Below are 16,984 nucleotides of genomic sequence, written 5' to 3'. Positions count from 1 at the left end.
GTGCATTCGATTTATTGTGCTCTTTATTTCTGTTTTGTGGCAATCTTAGGATATTTCACCTCAACTTTTGGGTTAAAGTTCATGCTCCTATGAGAATCCAATGCTGCCACTGATCTGACAGGAGACAGAGCTCAGGGTATATGCAAGCAATGGGGAAAAGCTACAAACACTGATTAAGCTTGGCTTGCTCACCTGCCACTTACCTCCTTCAGTACTGCCCAGTTCCTAACAGGACATAGACCAGTATTGGTCTGTGGCCTGGGGGTTGAGGACCTCTACTCTGGTAGGTAAAAACGCTCTGTGAGTTTCAGGAATTAAAAATAAATCAGGGCTCCAAGTACAGCTTCTCTATATCTGCACACAATATAAGTACTTATGAAAAGTTCAGAACACAGACTTCTCATCCCTATACCAAGAATTGAATTCTGACGCTGCCAACTCTTCAGCCAGCTCGATAACACTGTGCAAATTCCAACCCTATGAAAAGTAGAAGGTACTACTCTTCATCTCTAAGGAGAAGGAATGAGGCGAAACGGTGACAGGAAATTTGAGCTACATTTTAGATAAATCTCTCACATAGAAATACCATTCAGTTCAGTTCAGTCACCCAGCCATGTCCAACTCTTTGCAACCCCATGGACTGCAGCATGTCAGGCTTCCCTATCCATCACCAATTCCTGGAGCTTGCTCAAACTCATGTTTATTGAGTTGGTGATGCCATCCAACAATCTCATCTTCTGTCATCCCCTTCTCCTCCTTCCTTCAATCTTTCCCAGCATCAGGGTCATTTCCAATGAGTCAGTTCTTCATATCAGGAGGCCAAAGTACAGGAGCTTCAACTTCAGCATCAGTCCTTCCAATGAATGTTCAGGACTGATTTCCTTTAGGGTTGACTGGTTGGATTTGCTTGCAGTCCAAGGGACTCAAGAGTCTTCTCCAACACCACAGTTCAAAAGCATCAATTCTTTGGTGCTCAGCTTTCATTGCAGTCCAACTCTCACATCCATACATGACTACTGGAAAAACCATGCTTTGACTAGATGGACCTTTGTCAGCAAAGTCATGTCTCTGTTTTTTAATATTCTGTCTAGGTTTGTCATAGCTTTTCTTCCAAGGAGCAAGCGTCTTTTAATTTCATGGCTGCAATCACCATCTGCAGTGATTTTGGAGCCCACTGTTTCCGTTGTTTCCTCATCTATTTGTCATGAAGTGATGGGACTGGATACCATGATCTTAGTTTTCTGAATGTTGAGGTTTAGGCCAGCTTTTCACTTTCCTCTTTCACTTTCATCAAGATGCTCTTTAGTTCTTCTCTGTTTTCTGCTATAAGGACGGTGTCATCTGCGTGTCTGAGGTTATTGATATTTCGCCTGGCAATCTTAATTCCAGCTTGTGCTTCATCCAGCCCAGCATTTCATATGATGTACTCTGCATATAAGTTAAATAAGCAGAGTGACAATATACAGCCTTGACATAATTCTTTCTCAGTTTGGAACCAGTCTGGTGTTCCTCATCCAGTTCTAACTGTTGCTTCTTGACCTGCATACAGATTTCTCAGGAGGTAATTAAGGTGGTCTGGTATTCCCATCTCTTGAAGAATTGTTCACAGTATATCTAACAGAAATACTGTGAGATACTTGGAATATGTTTTTAAGAGATATTTAAAATATTACACAAGTAAATTTATTCTTTACAAGTGAAAAATCTGGGAAATGCAAAGTACAAAGTATGAAGAAGTAAAAACGCACCTATAATTTAATGATCAGAGATTTAGTTTCAATGGGGAAGCCTCACCACACACAGTTAGAAGCCTCATCCCACCTCAAGCCATGCATCTCAAGGGGCAAGAGCACCAGACCATCATTCCCTCCTTCCATCCTTCCATCAACCCCACTCTCACCTTGTTCCGGAAAGAATTATAGGCAGCTGCATGACAATGACTAAGTTCCTTAAACCAGACCTCAGTGCAGGCATTCTTGCCATTTCTTCTTGTTCCTCTTGTCGTAACCACAGAAACCCAAGGCCATGAAGTCAGCAAAGCAAAAAATATCAAAACAGGAACATTTTGACTGGGACCAGGGGACCAAAATGACCAGGGATAACATCATGGAAATAGCTATCCTAAAAACAAAGCAACTATATGTGACAGCTGTCATATAGGCACCCTAAAACTTTTCTTTAAATACACCTGCTGTCTCTTAGAAGGCAGGATGATAGTTCTTAAAAAATTAGTCTGCTATCCTACTCATTTGCTAGCAAATTAACAAATTTCTTTCCTTATTCTTTGAAACTTGCCTTCATTATTCTCATTCAGCATTGGAAACAAAGACTAAATTTTTCAGTACAAAACCACATGACCTGAGTGTTACCCATCGAGCCCCTTCCTCACACCATGCACAGTGCTTAGTGCTTCACACACCTCATCTCTGAGAAAGTGCTCTGTAAACCTTCAGATACCATTCAGACTACAGTGTGAAGGTATTGTGAGCTCCTGATTTGTCCTGATGACAATTTCATTTTCCGTATGCTAGAGAAAGCATGGGGGGCAAATGCACCTAATTCAAAACAACAAAGAATTAGAGAGAAAGTGACAGTATCAGGTAGGAGTTTTATTTACAGGTCAGAACACAGAAGAGACCTACACCTTTCCCTGGAAGATTTTCCTAGAATCAAAATACTCCAAATTTTTTCCCTTAAACTCTCAAATTTCCTGGATATTCTTTGACAGAACTTGTATCACAAATGTGCTGAGCACCAATCAGAATGAATGTGAAAGGTCTGCAAAATGGGTGTCCTGTGCTCTGTGAGAATCTGAACCCAGAGTCTAAATGTGTGCCAAGTCCAATCCAAAATCTCTCTCAGGTGCACGTGCATGCACACATCCTGACCCCATCCCCACTGCTTCTGCAGAGTCCCAGCAGACCTGGCTTCCACCTGCAACATGTAAAGATCCATTCGTGAATCTTTGTCTCTGGAGGCGTATGACTGAAAAGGACACAGAGAGCTTGTGTTAGGAGTGAACTGTGGAGATAAATTTTAATTACAACTCCCCACAGTGGGCTCACCTGTTTTGCTGTTTCAGTGAGGGCAGCGGCCTTGGCCTTGCCCAGTTGTTGCACCATCTTGTAAAACAGGCCGTCTCTATTTTGCAGCAAAACATATGGCTCACCATATTCTTCCAGTCTTCCTGAATCCAAAACCTGTTAAGCAGCAGAAGGAAACCTGTTAGTGCACAACATTTCACAGTAACTTATTATAACTCCAACAATATTTCAGAAAGGGGCAGGACAGGGAGAATACAGAGAATCTATTTGGGTAGTAAGACTGGCTGCTATTTAAGTAGTTTGATTACCCTAGTTTACTAGTAGATCAAGCCCTAACCCAATGTTTTTCTATTATAATGTTATAGGAATAGAAGAAAATCAAAGTTTTAGACTATGATTACAGGCACTTAGCAATGTATATCATTTCTATTCTGCCAAAGGCATTTGGGGTTGTTATGATTAGTTAGTATTTTTAGCTTTCAGACTCTAAGATTTGAGGGTTGTTTATACAGACATTCAAAGCTGGGAAATTTCTTAATTCAAGAAAATCAAACTCAATTTATCTAAAAAGTGCAGTTGCTGCTGCTGCTGCTGCGCTAAGTCGCTTCAGTCGTGTCTGACTCTGTGCCACCCCAGAGACGGCAGCCCACCAGGCTCCCCCGTCCCTGGGATTCTCCAGGTAAGAACACTGGAGTGGGTTGCCATTTCATTCTCCATTGCATGTAAGTGAAAAGTGAAAGTGAAGTCGCTCAGTTGTGTCCGACTAGTAGCGACCCCATGGACTGCAGCCTACCAGGCTCCTCCCATCCATGGGATTTTCTAGGCAAGAGTACTGGAGTGGCTTGCCATTGCCTTCTCCGAAAAAGTACAGTGGTATCATATAAATCAGACAACAGTGACCTGACAGCAAATTAACTGTCAAGTTGGTTTAAAAACACTGAGCAAAACTTGGGAAAAAAGTAAATGCTTCCAGATTATGTCACCTCTTTGGGGCTGAATCCCTTGTCAGTGAGGTTAAAGTGCTTCTGAAAGTTGGTTTTGGTTGTAGTTTATTATCCTGAAAGTGAAAGCCTGACAAAAAAGAGTTGCTACATAAGCAGCTTTTTTTTTTTTCATAAGCAGCTTTAGTATAATCGCTCTGCATTGAAGAAATATCTAGAAATCCAATTTTCGCTTTGAGTAAGACTAAAGAAGCAATTTTTCCAGGAGTCATGTATGCATGTGAGAGTTGGACTATAAAGAAAGCTGAGCACTGAAGAATTGATGCTTTTGAACTGTGGTGTTGGAGAAGACTCTTGAGAGTCCCTTGGATTGCAAGGAGATCCAACCAGTCCATCCTAAAGGAGATCAGTCCTGGGTGTTCATCGGAAGGACTGATGCTGAAGCTGAAACTCCAATACTTTGACCACCTGATGTGAAGAGCTGACTCATTTTAAAACACCCTGATGCTGGGAAAGATTGAGGGCAGGAAGAGAAGGGGACGACAGAGGATGAGATGGTTGGATGGCATCACTGACTCAATGGACATGAGTTTGGGTAAATTCCAGGAGTTGGTGATGGACAGAGAGGCCTGGAGTGCTGCAGTTCATGGGGTTGCAAAGAGTCGGACATGACTGAGAGACTGAACTGAACTGAAGACTTTGTACTAGCTTTATATATAAATTAAACAAATATGCCCATAAGCATAAATATTTCCCCTACTTTCTACTGCAATTTTTATTACACTCAGGCTCAAATTATTTACTGTGTACCTCTTATATACTCACAGAAAAATAAAACAAATCTCATTTAGCTCTCAAGATTAATAAAGAGTTAAGTAACACATAGGCAAAATACATTTGAGGAACACAAAATTTTTTTTCATTAATTTCTGAATTATTCAGCAAATATTTATTACACATTTAATTGCATTCCTGTCATTATGCTAGATGTTGTGGAAGAGCCAAACACAAGTAAGTCACAGCCCCTGCCTTCAGGGAACCTGTACTGAGAGGAGAGAGAGAAGGAAATCCTCAAATGTCTACAATGCAAGAGAAAAAAAAATGTAAAAAGGAGTTTAGTAACAGAAAAGATAACTTCTGTCAGAGGTTCTGAGCATGAGCTTCAAGGAGGAGATCGGGCAATGAACTGGGCCTCAAAGAATGACTAGATGTGAACATGCAGAAGTGGGGGTGGGTGGGTGGACAATGGTCATTCCAGACACAGGGAATAACCTAGGTCAAGAGGGCTGGAGGAGAGACTGGCATCTCCTTAAGTGCAGGGTATGCAATCTCCCTTGTTTGGTGTTGCATCGTAGGCCCCTGGCATTGTACCTGACAGGTAACAGGCACTTAATACATGCTCACTTGAAGTTAAATGAAAAGGAAACTAAATTCAGGGCATGAATGAGTGACCACCCAATGGTGTAATCTGTCAAGACTATAGGATGAGATCAGGGGGTTTGGAGAATGAGTCCAGCTGGCATGGGGAATAGCTAAGGATTAGGATGGTCCTGGAGGACCACATGCCCAAGACTGATGACTGTGGCCAAGAGGGAGAGTGAGAGGGGAAATGAGGGAGGGACAAAGCAGGGTTGAGGATTGAAACTCATTTACATCAAATATTGGAATAAAAGAAAGAAAAAGGACAGTCAGAGAGGAGGGAGAGTCGAAAGGAGCAAGAGCTTAGTGCAGCTCAGACTCATGTCAGGCCACAAGAGCTGAGATGGGACCCAGACTGAAAAATGCCAGGAACAGAATTTTACCAACTTAGCCTTTACATTTATGGCTTTGATCAAAGATTCCAGATATTTCAGAACAAATCGACATAAACAACTATAATTTTTTTCTTTGTGTACAGAAAAAATAGGCATAGTATTAACTTTTTATTTTATTTATTTATTTATTTTTTTTTTCCTAATTTTATTTTATTTTTAAACTTTACATAATTGTATTAGTTTTAAAACCCTTTAATCTTGAAATTAAAAGTCTCCTGTAATCTCCAGGTATATCTCCACTCTTCCCGTAACTCAAGTTAAACTGTAAAGTAAACCACACATTCAATTCGGTGTGATAAGAATCCCTCAACTCTTAACCCCAATGAATACCAACCTCAAATTGCTTGTCACTCTCTAGTAGGTTTAGGAAAAATGCATTATATTATCTGAGTCAGTTATATAAGCGCAATAAAGATGTGTTTATCTGGCTTCTGTATCTGCTGATATTCCAGCTAGTTGTCCTAGACATAAAACTTAAATGGACCCAATGCAAGATAATTTAATTCGTTTTTATTGGTAGGATGCCTTCAATAACAATGGGGTGGCTGCAGGGAGAGGTGGAGGGCAAGGACAGGGTGACAGAAAAACCTGAAAAAGGGCTTGAAACAGGTAAAGTTCACAGCATCATTCATTTACTGTAGAAGAAATGAGAACAGTATGGAAATACAATGTTGAGAGATAAGAATTAACAAAGTGACAGGTAAAGAGTAGAAGGAAAAGGTTACTTTTCCTATTAGCATTCAAGAACACAAAATGAGTGACTAAAGATGCTCCATGCTAAACATCTCTGGATTCTAAGAGTCACTCTTCTACAATCTTGGATTGTCACCTGGTCCCTCACAAACTGCAGGAGAAGCCTACTTTCTACTGAGATGTTCTTGTCCTGTGACCAGCTGCACTGCTTGGAGCCTAGAGCATCCCTTTGGTTGGCAATCCCCTACTCCTGTCATCTGCCTCCACAGAGCTCACTTCTGTGCATGTTCAGCTCAGGGGAGTGAGGCTACAGGCACTGCCTCAGTGCTGACAGTCTGGTATCTATTCAGTCCCCACTGATGATCCCACCTGACAATGCATGGGGAGGAGGGTGGGAGGTGATTTTCTAGAAACTGCCCAAGAAGTCAAAAGCTCCATTATATCATTGGACATAAGGAATTGAGGTATTACTGACCATTTATTCCTGATTACTACCTGTTTAGTGTGGACCGTCAAAATCACTGGTTAACTCCATCTGCTGCCCCTTGTGCATTGTGCAGGCCTTCTTTATCTATTTACTTCATCACTAATCACCATCAATTGTATACTCTGGAGTCTTGTGATGACTAGTATCTATACAGTGGGTGAAATAAGCTCATTGACCCAGACTAGGTTAGCCTGAAAATACCTTGCTTCTTTTGGGCTTATTTGCTGCCAAAGGTTTTTCCTTTGAGGGATGATTTCCTTGTCATTTAATAAACCACAACCTAAAATCTATTGAAACTCAGCAAGCAACAGAGGGGAAGAACAAAGAGAGAGAGAACAGAAAGAAAAAGAGAGAAAATGAAGGGAGAAAGAAATGGAGGAGATAAAGCTAAGGAAGGAAATATTAAATTACTAAGGAAGAAAGAGCCAATCAAACCTGAAAGAAAGACACTAGACAGACATCCAGAGACAAAAGTTTGGAGCTTGCTGTGTCTGCAATGCCTGGATATATTGTATAAGAGACTTGCTAGTAAAAAAAAGAGAGAGAGAGACTTACTAGTTCTCCATCTACGGTCACTCAGTCTCCATCTGCCTTTCTTTCTACACTTTCATTTGTGATGCAGAAGTTGTCTCTGCAAATCATTATTTCAGAGGCTCTTTGGCCTGCTGGCCCTTTGTGAGGTTCTGCCAGTAAGGGGCACTAGAGGGAGGAGGAAGATGGGAAGCAGAGCAAATGGTCTCCCTCCTTTCTGCTACTTCTGCAACATAACCCCAGCTTCTATCAGCACATGGAGAACTAGCCTCATCATGCTCACTCACAAATATGACCAGTAGCTAGACAATGACCGCCCCTTGGAGGTCGCTCAGTCATGTCCGACTCTTTGCAACCCCATGAATTACAGCACGCTAGGCCTCCCTGTCAATCACCAACTCCTGGAGTTCACTCAAACTCACGTCCATCGAGTCAATGATGCCATCCAGCCATCTCATCCTCTGTCATCCCCTTCTCCTCCTGCCCCTAATCCCTCCCAGCATCAGAGTCTTTGCCAATGAGTCAACTCTTCGCATGAGGTGGCCAAAGTCCTGGAGTGTCAGCTTCAGCATCAGTCCTTCCAATGAACACCCAGGACTGATCTCCTTTAGAACGGACAGGTTGGATCTCCTTGCAGTCCAAGGGACTCTCAAGAGTCTTCTCCAACACCACAGTTCAAAAGCATCAATTCTTCGGCGCTCAGCTTTCTTCACAGTCCAACTCTCACATCCATACATGACCACTGGAAAAATCATAGCCTTAACTAGACGGACCTTTGTTGGCAAAGTAATGTCTCTGCTTTTCAATATGCTATCTAGGTTGGTCATAACTTTCCTTCCTCGGAGTAAGCATCTTTTAATTTCTGTACTGAACTGCACTGAACTGGAGGTCTCAGCACTGACTCATAAGGCTTCTTCTCTGAGTCTTAGGTCTGGAGATCTGTCCTAGGACATAGTCATTGCTTCCTAAAATTATTACCCCAGTGATTCACTTTTCCAGTCCTCCAATTCTTATGTAACAAATTTTCTTTATTAAATCCTTTCTGTTTAAACACTTTTTCTCATTAGGCCTTTTCTCCTCAATGACTCCCTTCGACAGCACATATTGTGAATGTCCCAACAACTGGGAAATTCTGCAACTTCACCTAACAACTGCCTGGGAGTCTAATGAAATGCTGTTTTGATTAAGGGAATACAAAAATGCTGAAAGAACTGTGACACAGTAAAAATGACTTTGTTGCACCACTCTGAAATCTGAAGTCTCATTGTGAGTTTGGAATATTTTCATGGTTGGATACCTTAAAAAAACAGCAATTCAAATAAACTTTTAAATGGAAATAGGAAATTACTGTTTCCTATTCCTAAACAATACTGGAATGTATTGTTTAATAGCACATTCTGAAACTACACTTAAGTACCTGAGTTATTGTCAAGGATGAGAGGGGAAAAAAAGAATTAATTAATTAATTAGAAGTTTTAATCAAGTTATACAAGGAAGAATAAATTTAAAAATTGAAGGTAGATGGAAACAATGGAAATCCCATAGGTGAGGGCCTTACCATTATCCTGTCACTGTCAATAATGGTGCTCAATCTGTGTGCGATGGTTAGCACAGTACACTGTGCAAATTTCTCACGGATCTTTTTTTGTATTAACTCATCAGTGCTGGAATCAAAGAATTGCATTTAGTTAAATAAAGACAGGAAAAGCAGACTTAAGACTTAAAAATATCACATGATATTTTTATGCTTTTAAAAATAAATACTTAAGACATAATCCTGCTCTTGAAACACTAAGTATAAAAAGTCTTTATTGTTGTTGTTTAGTTGCTAAGTTGTGTCTGACTCTTATGCAACCTCATGGACTATAGTCCACCAGGCTCTTCTGTCCATGGGATTTCCCAGGCAAGAATACTGGAGTGGGTTGCCATTTCCTGCTCCATGCAATCTTCCCAACCCAGGGGAAAGTCTACTTGGAAACTTACTATTTTTCATAAAGCAATAGAAAGTTGTCTTCCCGCCAAATTGCTTGGAACTATCAGCAGCTGGATTTACAAATCTAGCTCTCTCAGGATGCCTCATAACATTATTACCACATTTTGGTTTCTTCCTCTGTTTTCTGGAATTAATGTTACCAGGAGATGTCTTTGTGGCAAATAGAGCACATAAAAAACATTTCTCAACATCACTAAATACTTCCCATTTACCATATTTAAAATTCAGATTCCACATTTCATGAATCTCAGCTCCATACCTTGGATCCACATGTGCTGTGGCTTCATCAATAATCAATATCTGATTCTTCCTGAGAATAGCCCTGGCAAGGCACACCAGTTGTTTTTGCCCAACACTTAAGTTCAATCCAGATTCTACTAATTCAGTATCCATTTTATCAGGAAGCTCTTCGATGATTTCTTTAAGTTGAACCTGTGCATATAGAAAGAAGAATGACATTTTCTTAAACAAACAACTACTGAAGTAGACAAGCCTCTTAGACATTAGAGCTTTGACGTCTTCAGGACTTCTTATGTATCTTACATGTACAGCCAGGTGATGGGGAGAACTCTTTCCAAAGAGGAAGATGGTGGAGTCAACTCAGGACAAAAAGGTCTCAGTGTCCCCCACACTGACTTAAGGATTAGTTAAGAAAGTCTCTCAAAAAACTAAGCTATCTCTCTCAGTACGATTTGAACAGAAAAGTTAAAAGGACCCTATGGATGAGTCAAATATCCCAAAAATAGATTTTGCAAAGGAGTTACTACACTTGAGCTCCCCTAGTAGTTCAGATGGTACAGCGTCTGCCTGCAATGTGGGAGACCTGGGTTCGATCCCTGTGTTGGGAAGATCTCCTGGAGAAGGAAATGGCAACCCACTCCAGTATTCTTGCCTGGAGAATCCCACAGACGGAGGAGCATGGTAGGCTACAGTCCATGGGGTCGCAAAGAGTCGGACACGACTGAGCGACTTCACTTTCTACTACACTAAAGTAAATTAAAAACATATATATATTGATTGTAGGAAGTATGGTTCTCCAAATATATAATCTTCTCAGCACTTCACCATTTTGGAAGGTCCAAATGTCTAAAAAAAATAAATTCAAATAATGGCAAATTGTACCTCATAGATCAGTAAAACTAGAGCTATTTTGGTGATGATTCTTTCTCATGTTTAATCCCATAATTGTGAACAAGTCAAGTGCATTTTATTCAGTGTTATAATTTTGAAAAGTTTTTTTCTTGAACAGTAATTTATTTACTATATTATTTTAGTTTCAGGTATACAGCAAAGTGAATCAGATTATTTTCCACTGTAACTTACTATCAGTCAGTTCAGTTTAGTCACTCAGTCCTGTCTGACTCTTTGCCACCCCATGGACCGCAGTGCACCAGGCTTCCATCGGTGTCCATCACCAACTCCCCGAGCCTGCTCAAACTCATGTCCATCAAGTCGGTGATGCCATCCAACCACCTCATACTCTGTCCTCTCCTTCTCCTCCTGCCTTCAATCTTTCCCAGCATCAGGGTCATTTCAAATAAGTCAGCTCTTTACATTAGGTGGCCAAAGTATTGTAGTTTCAGCTTCAGCATCAGTCTTTCCAATGAACACCCAGGACTGATTTCCTTTAGGATGGACTGGTTGGATCTCCTTGCAGTCCAAGGGATTCTCAAGAGTCTTCTCCAACACCAAAGTACAAAAACATCAATTCTTTGGGGCTCAGCTTTCTTAATGGTCCAACTCTCATATCCACACCTGACTGCTGGAAAAACCATAGCTTTGACCAGACAGATCTTTGTTGGCAAAATAATGTCTCTGCTTTTTAATATGCCATCTAGGTTGGTCATAGCTTTTCTTCCAATAAGCAAGTGTCTTTTAATTTCATGGCTCCAGTCACCATCTGCAGTGATTTTGTAGCCCAAAAAAATAAAGTTTCTCACTGTTTTCATTGTTTCCACATCTATTTGTCATGAAGTGATGGGACCAGATGCCATGATCTTTGTTTTTTGAATGTTGAGTTGTAAGCCAGCTTTTTCACTCTCCTCTTTCACTTTCATCAAGAGATATTTTAGTTCTTCTTCACTTTCTGCCATAAGGGTGGTGTCATCTGCATATCTGAGATTATTGATATTTCTCCTGGAAATCTTGATTCCAATTTGTGCTTCATCCAGCCCAGCATCTCACATGATGTACTCTGCATGTAAGTAAGTTAGCAGGGTGACAATATACAGTCTCGACATACTCCTTTCCCAATTTGGAACCAGTCCATTGTTCCATGTCTGGGTCTAACTGTTCCTTCTTGACCTGAATACAGATTTCTCAGAAGGCAGGTCGGGTGGTATGGTAGTCCCATCTCTTTAAGAATTTTCCACAGTGTGTTGTGATCCACACAATCAAAGGCTCTGGCATAGTCAATAAAGCAGAGCTAGACATTTTTCTGGCACTCTCTTGCTTTTTCAATGATCCAACAGATGTTGGCAATTTGATCTCTGGTTCCTCTGCCTTTTTAAATCCAGCTTGAACATCTGGAAGTTCACAGTTCACTTACTGTTGGAGCCTGGCTTGGAGAATTTTGAGCATTACTTTGCTAGCGTGTAAGATGAGTGCAACTGTGAAGTAGTTTGGACATTCTTTGGCATTGCCTTTCTTTGGGATTTGAATGAAAAACTGACCTTTTCCAGTCCTGTGGCCACTACTAAGTTTTCTGAATTTGTTGGCATATTGAGTGCAGCCCTTTAACAGCATCATCTTTTAGGATTTGAAATAGCTCAACTGGAATTCCATCACCTCCACCACCTTTGTTCGTAGTGATGCATCTTAAGGCCCATTTGACTTCACACTCCAGGATGTCTGGCTCTAGGTGAGGGATCACACCATCATGGTTATCTGGGTCATGAAGATCTTCTTTGTATAGTTCTTCTGTGTATTCTTGCCACCTTTCCTTAATATCTTCTACTTCTGTTAGGTCCATACCATTTCTGTCCTTTATTGTGCCCATCTTTGATGAAATGTTCCCTTTGTATCTTCAATTTTCTTGAAGCGATCTCTAGTCTTTCCAATTCTATTGTTTTACTTTTTTATTTTCATTTTTCACTTAAGTGAAGTGAAAGTGAATTTGCTCAGTCGTGTCCGACTCTGCCACCTGTGGACTGTAGCCCACCAGGCTCCTCCATCCACGGGATTCTCCAGGCAAGAATACTGGAGTGGTTTGCCATTTCCTTCTCCATTTTTCACTTAGAAGACTTCCTTATCTCTCCTTGTTATTCTTTGGAACTCTTTATTCGGATGAGTATACATTTCCTTTTCTCCTTTGCCTTTCACTTTTTCTCAGCTATTTGTAAGGCCTCCTCAGGCAACAGTTTTGCCTTTTTGCATTTCTTCTTATTGGGGATGGTTTTGAACACCACCTTCTGTACAATGTCATGAATCTCCGTCCATAGTTCTTCAGGCACTATGTCTATCAGATCTAATCCCTTACTGTAAGGTACTCTAGTTGCCTGTGCTATACAGTAAATCCTTGTTGCTTCTCTATTTTATGTATAGTAGGGTGCATCTGTGAATTTCATACTCCTGATTGATCCCTCTCTTTCCCCTTTGGTAACCATAAGTTTATTTTCTATGTCTGTGAGTCTGTTTCTTTTTATACATACATTAATTTGCTTTATTTTTTAGAATCCACATATAAGTGATATCATATAATATTTGTCTTTCTCTGACTTCACTTAGGATGATTTTCTAGGTCTATCCATGTTGCTGCAAATAGCAATATTTCATTGCTTTTTATGTCTGTATAACACAATATGCATACATATACCCATATAAAAAAAAAATATATATATATATATTTATGTGTGTATGTTGCCACATCTTCTTAAAGATGTTGTCTTGTCTGTTGACAGAAACTTGAGTTCCTTCTATATCTTGGCTATTGCAAATAGTGCAGCAATGAACCCTGGGTACATGTTCTTTTCAAATTAGTATTTCCATTTTCCCCAGATATATACCCAGGAGTATAATTGCTGGATCATGTGGTATCTCTATTTTTAGTTTTTTTAGGAACCTCCATACTGTTTTCCACACACCAATTTACATTCCCAACAACAGTGTCTTGGGGATTTCCCAAGTGGCTCAATGGTAAAAAAAAAAAAAAAAAAAAATCCAGCTGCCAATGCAGGAGATGAAAGAAATGTGGGTTTGATCTCTGGGTCAGGAAGATCCCCTGGAGAAGGAAATGACAACCCACTCCAGTATTCCTGCCTGGAAAATCCTGTGGACAGAAGAGTCTGGCAGGGTACAGTTCATAGGGATGCCAAGAGTCGAACATGACTGAGCATACACACACACAGCAGTGTGAGTAAATACACTTCAAATTAAAGGATTAAAGATTGGTGAGTGATGGCCAATTAGCATACACAGAATTACAAAGGCAAATTACAAAACACCAAGGTGAGTGGGCAATGTTTTCATGGTATCCTAAATGCTGTAGTACTTCCATGAATGTTATCCTGAATTGCTTTCCTTATGAAAGTCTAATCCGTAGAAATGGGAATTCTGAGTATGGATTAAACATGGTATTAGTATTTAGTGATAGCATGAAAGATATGCAAAATCTGAAGGATAAGATATGGATTATGAGGCAAGTGGCTGCAATGAAAATTATAAAATGAAAGTCAGCTTAATCACCCCCACCTCCGCCACCTCATTACAAGGAAGAGGACTTACTGAATATCCTATGAAACATATTCCATAAATCTAAACTCAAGTGATAGGACTGATAAGAGTGTAACACTGGCAAGACTTTCTCACTTTCCTTCTTAGTTGACTTTGGTAATCCTTGTAAATGCAAATTGGTCTTTCTTAAGACTGACATCATGACTGTGAGGAAATAACCTCAAACCTACTGGTGATTCAGGTGATATCTCATCATTAATCTTGTTTTTCACTTTCCTTCAAGTTGTCTACATATTCCTGACAAGGAATAAGCTGTTGTGAAGTGAAAATGCTTTCCAGAACACATGGTTTTCTGAGACTCTAATTTCATTTATGGATCAGAAATGGTTGACAATGCTATAAATATGAAGACCTTTTGTAGTGTAATCATATAATCAAGTTATAATTATTTGAATGGAAAAAACACAAAAGAGACAGTAAACAATAACTAGGAGTTACAACTGGAGAATCTGAAAACATATCAAATAGTGTAATGCAGCGGCGAAGTGAAGTGAAAGTCACTCAGTCGTATCCAACTCTTTGAGACCCCATGGACAACAGTCCATAGAATTCTCCAGGCCAGAATACTGGAGTGGGTAAACTTTCCCTTCTCCAGGGGATCTTCCCAACTCAAGGATCAAACCCAGGTCTCCCACATTGCAGGTGGATTCTTCACCAGCTGAGCCACAAGGGAAGCCCAAGAATACTGGAGTGGGTAGCCTATCCGTTCTCCAGCGGATCTTCCAGACCCAGGAATCCAACTGGGGTCTCCTGCTTTGCAGGCAGATTCTTTACCAACTGAGCTATCAGAGAAGCCCAATAGTGTACTATTAATATTAAATTTCTTGAGTGAGATATTAGTATAATGTTATGTAGGAGAATGTTCTTGTTTTTAAAAAGTGTATGTTTACGTATTTAGGATGAGTTGCAACTTTAAAAAATATTTCTGCAACTTACTTTCAAACAGTTCAGCAAAATATAGATGATAGAAGAGAGAAAGCAAATACAGGAAAAATATCAACAACTGGTGAATTTTGGTGAAGTTATATATGTGTTCATCATACCATTCCTTGCATATTCCTGTGATTTGAAAGTTTTAAAACAGAAAATTGGGACCTTGAACCTAGACAGCCTAGGCATAAGTCCTGCCTGGTCTGCCAACTGGCCAATTTCCTGAGCTTAACCTATCATAGCTTCCTAAACTCTAAATAAGACTATAATACTGTAATATTGTAGTATTCCTTCCTTCCTCCTAACATTGTTAGAGTATAATGTGGGTCAGTATGTGTAGAATCTACAACAGAGTTTGATATGAAGAGATCAACAGATATTGCCCATTTTTAATAGTGCTGTCAGCTATCCTCTCCTCATGTTCTACTTTATTCTTCTCCCTGCATGTTTCAGTACTGAGACTTTATTACACACACATTGGTGGTTTGCTTTGTACCTTCTCCATAAGAAGATAAACTCCAAAAGGATAGAGAGTTTGTCTCTTCTGGTAACTGTGATAACCCCAGAATCTGCAACACTGCCTATCCAAAAAACTCTCAATACACATTTGTTGGAAGTATGAATGAAGCGACAAGTGCATCTTATCTTGTGACATAACCTGTTTCTATAAGATAGGAAACAAATCCATACATAATTTTATATAATACTATTTTCTCATTAACTGGCCCCAAGATACCATAATATCTAACTTTAAACTATGGAAACCTTTTTTTAAAAAGTTGGTAATTTAAGAAAAACAGAGAAAATAGCACTATTTGAAATTACATGTCTTGTATAGAATAGTTCAGATCATTTTTGAGCTTGGGAAAATAATAAACTACAGCAAAACTGAAAATAATAAGCTGAACTTATAGGACACCTCTGTTCTATCATCATAAACACTTTCAAATAACCTAGTAAATAAACCATCTTTCTCAACCAGGTGCCAATGTCCCTCACAGAAGGTGAACACAGATGTAAGATGGTTTCCACATTTTGTGAAACCTTACCTTTCAAAATGAAAGGCTGGTGTGGGCTGGAAAGAGACAGTGAAATGCAATCAGCAAATGGGGAAGAGCTATTACCAGAGCAGCTGCTGCTGCTGCTAAGTCACTTCAGTCGTGTCCAACCCTGTGTGACCCCATAGACGGCAGCCCACCAGGCTCCTCTGTCCCTGGGATTCTCCAGGCAAGAACACTGGAGTGGGTTGCCATTTCCTTCTCCAATGCAGAGCCAGCAGTAAATGAAGTAAAGGGGGAGCTTATTCACCTAAATACAAGGCCCTGGGAAATGGGCCTGTGACCTGTCACCATAGCAAGGACTGAACCGTGTGTACAGGTTGCTGATGCCCAGATTTCTGTATCTTGGCTTCCTGTGTGATGAGACATACTTGTATTTTAACAAAGATACTATCAATGGTTCACATAACTGGATGTTTTCTGCACAGTTTTGACATGACATACTATATTCTCAATTGTAAACTCCTGGATCAAAACTGTTCTGTTTTTTTTTTTTTTTTTTTTCCAGCAGAAGCAACACACTGCTGATTCATTTCCAGAGTTTTATCTACTGTGCTCTTTTAATCTTTGAGTGATAAAGTGCTTCATTTTTAAGCACTACTCTATATATTTGTAGAGCTGCTGTTGTTTTTTTAGGTGCTCTAACTTCTAGTGAACATTCTTCAGTGTATAGTAAGTTGGCTATTTTTCAGAAATTGAAAACCATATCTTTAACATATTTTGAAATATAACCAAGATGAGAGGGACAGCATCCATAGGGCT

The 16,984-nt window shown here is 39.9% G+C and overlaps 1 protein-coding gene across 1 annotated transcript in view; it reads right to left on the bottom strand.

The window, feature by feature from the left end:
• Positions 1-2,588: 2,588 nt before the first annotated feature.
• The window catches only part of LOC109567079 (ATP-binding cassette sub-family C member 4-like), a 160,055-nt gene continuing 145,659 nt past the window's right edge, over positions 2,589-16,984 (bottom strand). Inside the window, exons 20-23 of the mRNA XM_070799962.1 lie at positions 9,763-9,935; positions 9,069-9,174; positions 3,066-3,200; positions 2,589-2,985 (exon numbers count right to left, since the gene is read on the bottom strand). Coding sequence (XP_070656063.1) covers positions 2,737-2,985; positions 3,066-3,200; positions 9,069-9,174; positions 9,763-9,935 — 663 coding nt within the window. The 3' untranslated portion in view covers positions 2,589-2,736. The remainder of the gene's footprint in view (positions 2,986-3,065; positions 3,201-9,068; positions 9,175-9,762; positions 9,936-16,984) is intronic.

This window comes from Bos indicus, chromosome 12, assembly GCF_029378745.1.
Source record: "Bos indicus isolate NIAB-ARS_2022 breed Sahiwal x Tharparkar chromosome 12, NIAB-ARS_B.indTharparkar_mat_pri_1.0, whole genome shotgun sequence".
Classification (NCBI taxonomy): Eukaryota; Metazoa; Chordata; class Mammalia; order Artiodactyla; family Bovidae; genus Bos; species Bos indicus.
The sequence above is the reverse complement of the archived record's forward strand: the minus strand, read 5'-3'. Positions and strand labels throughout refer to the sequence as shown.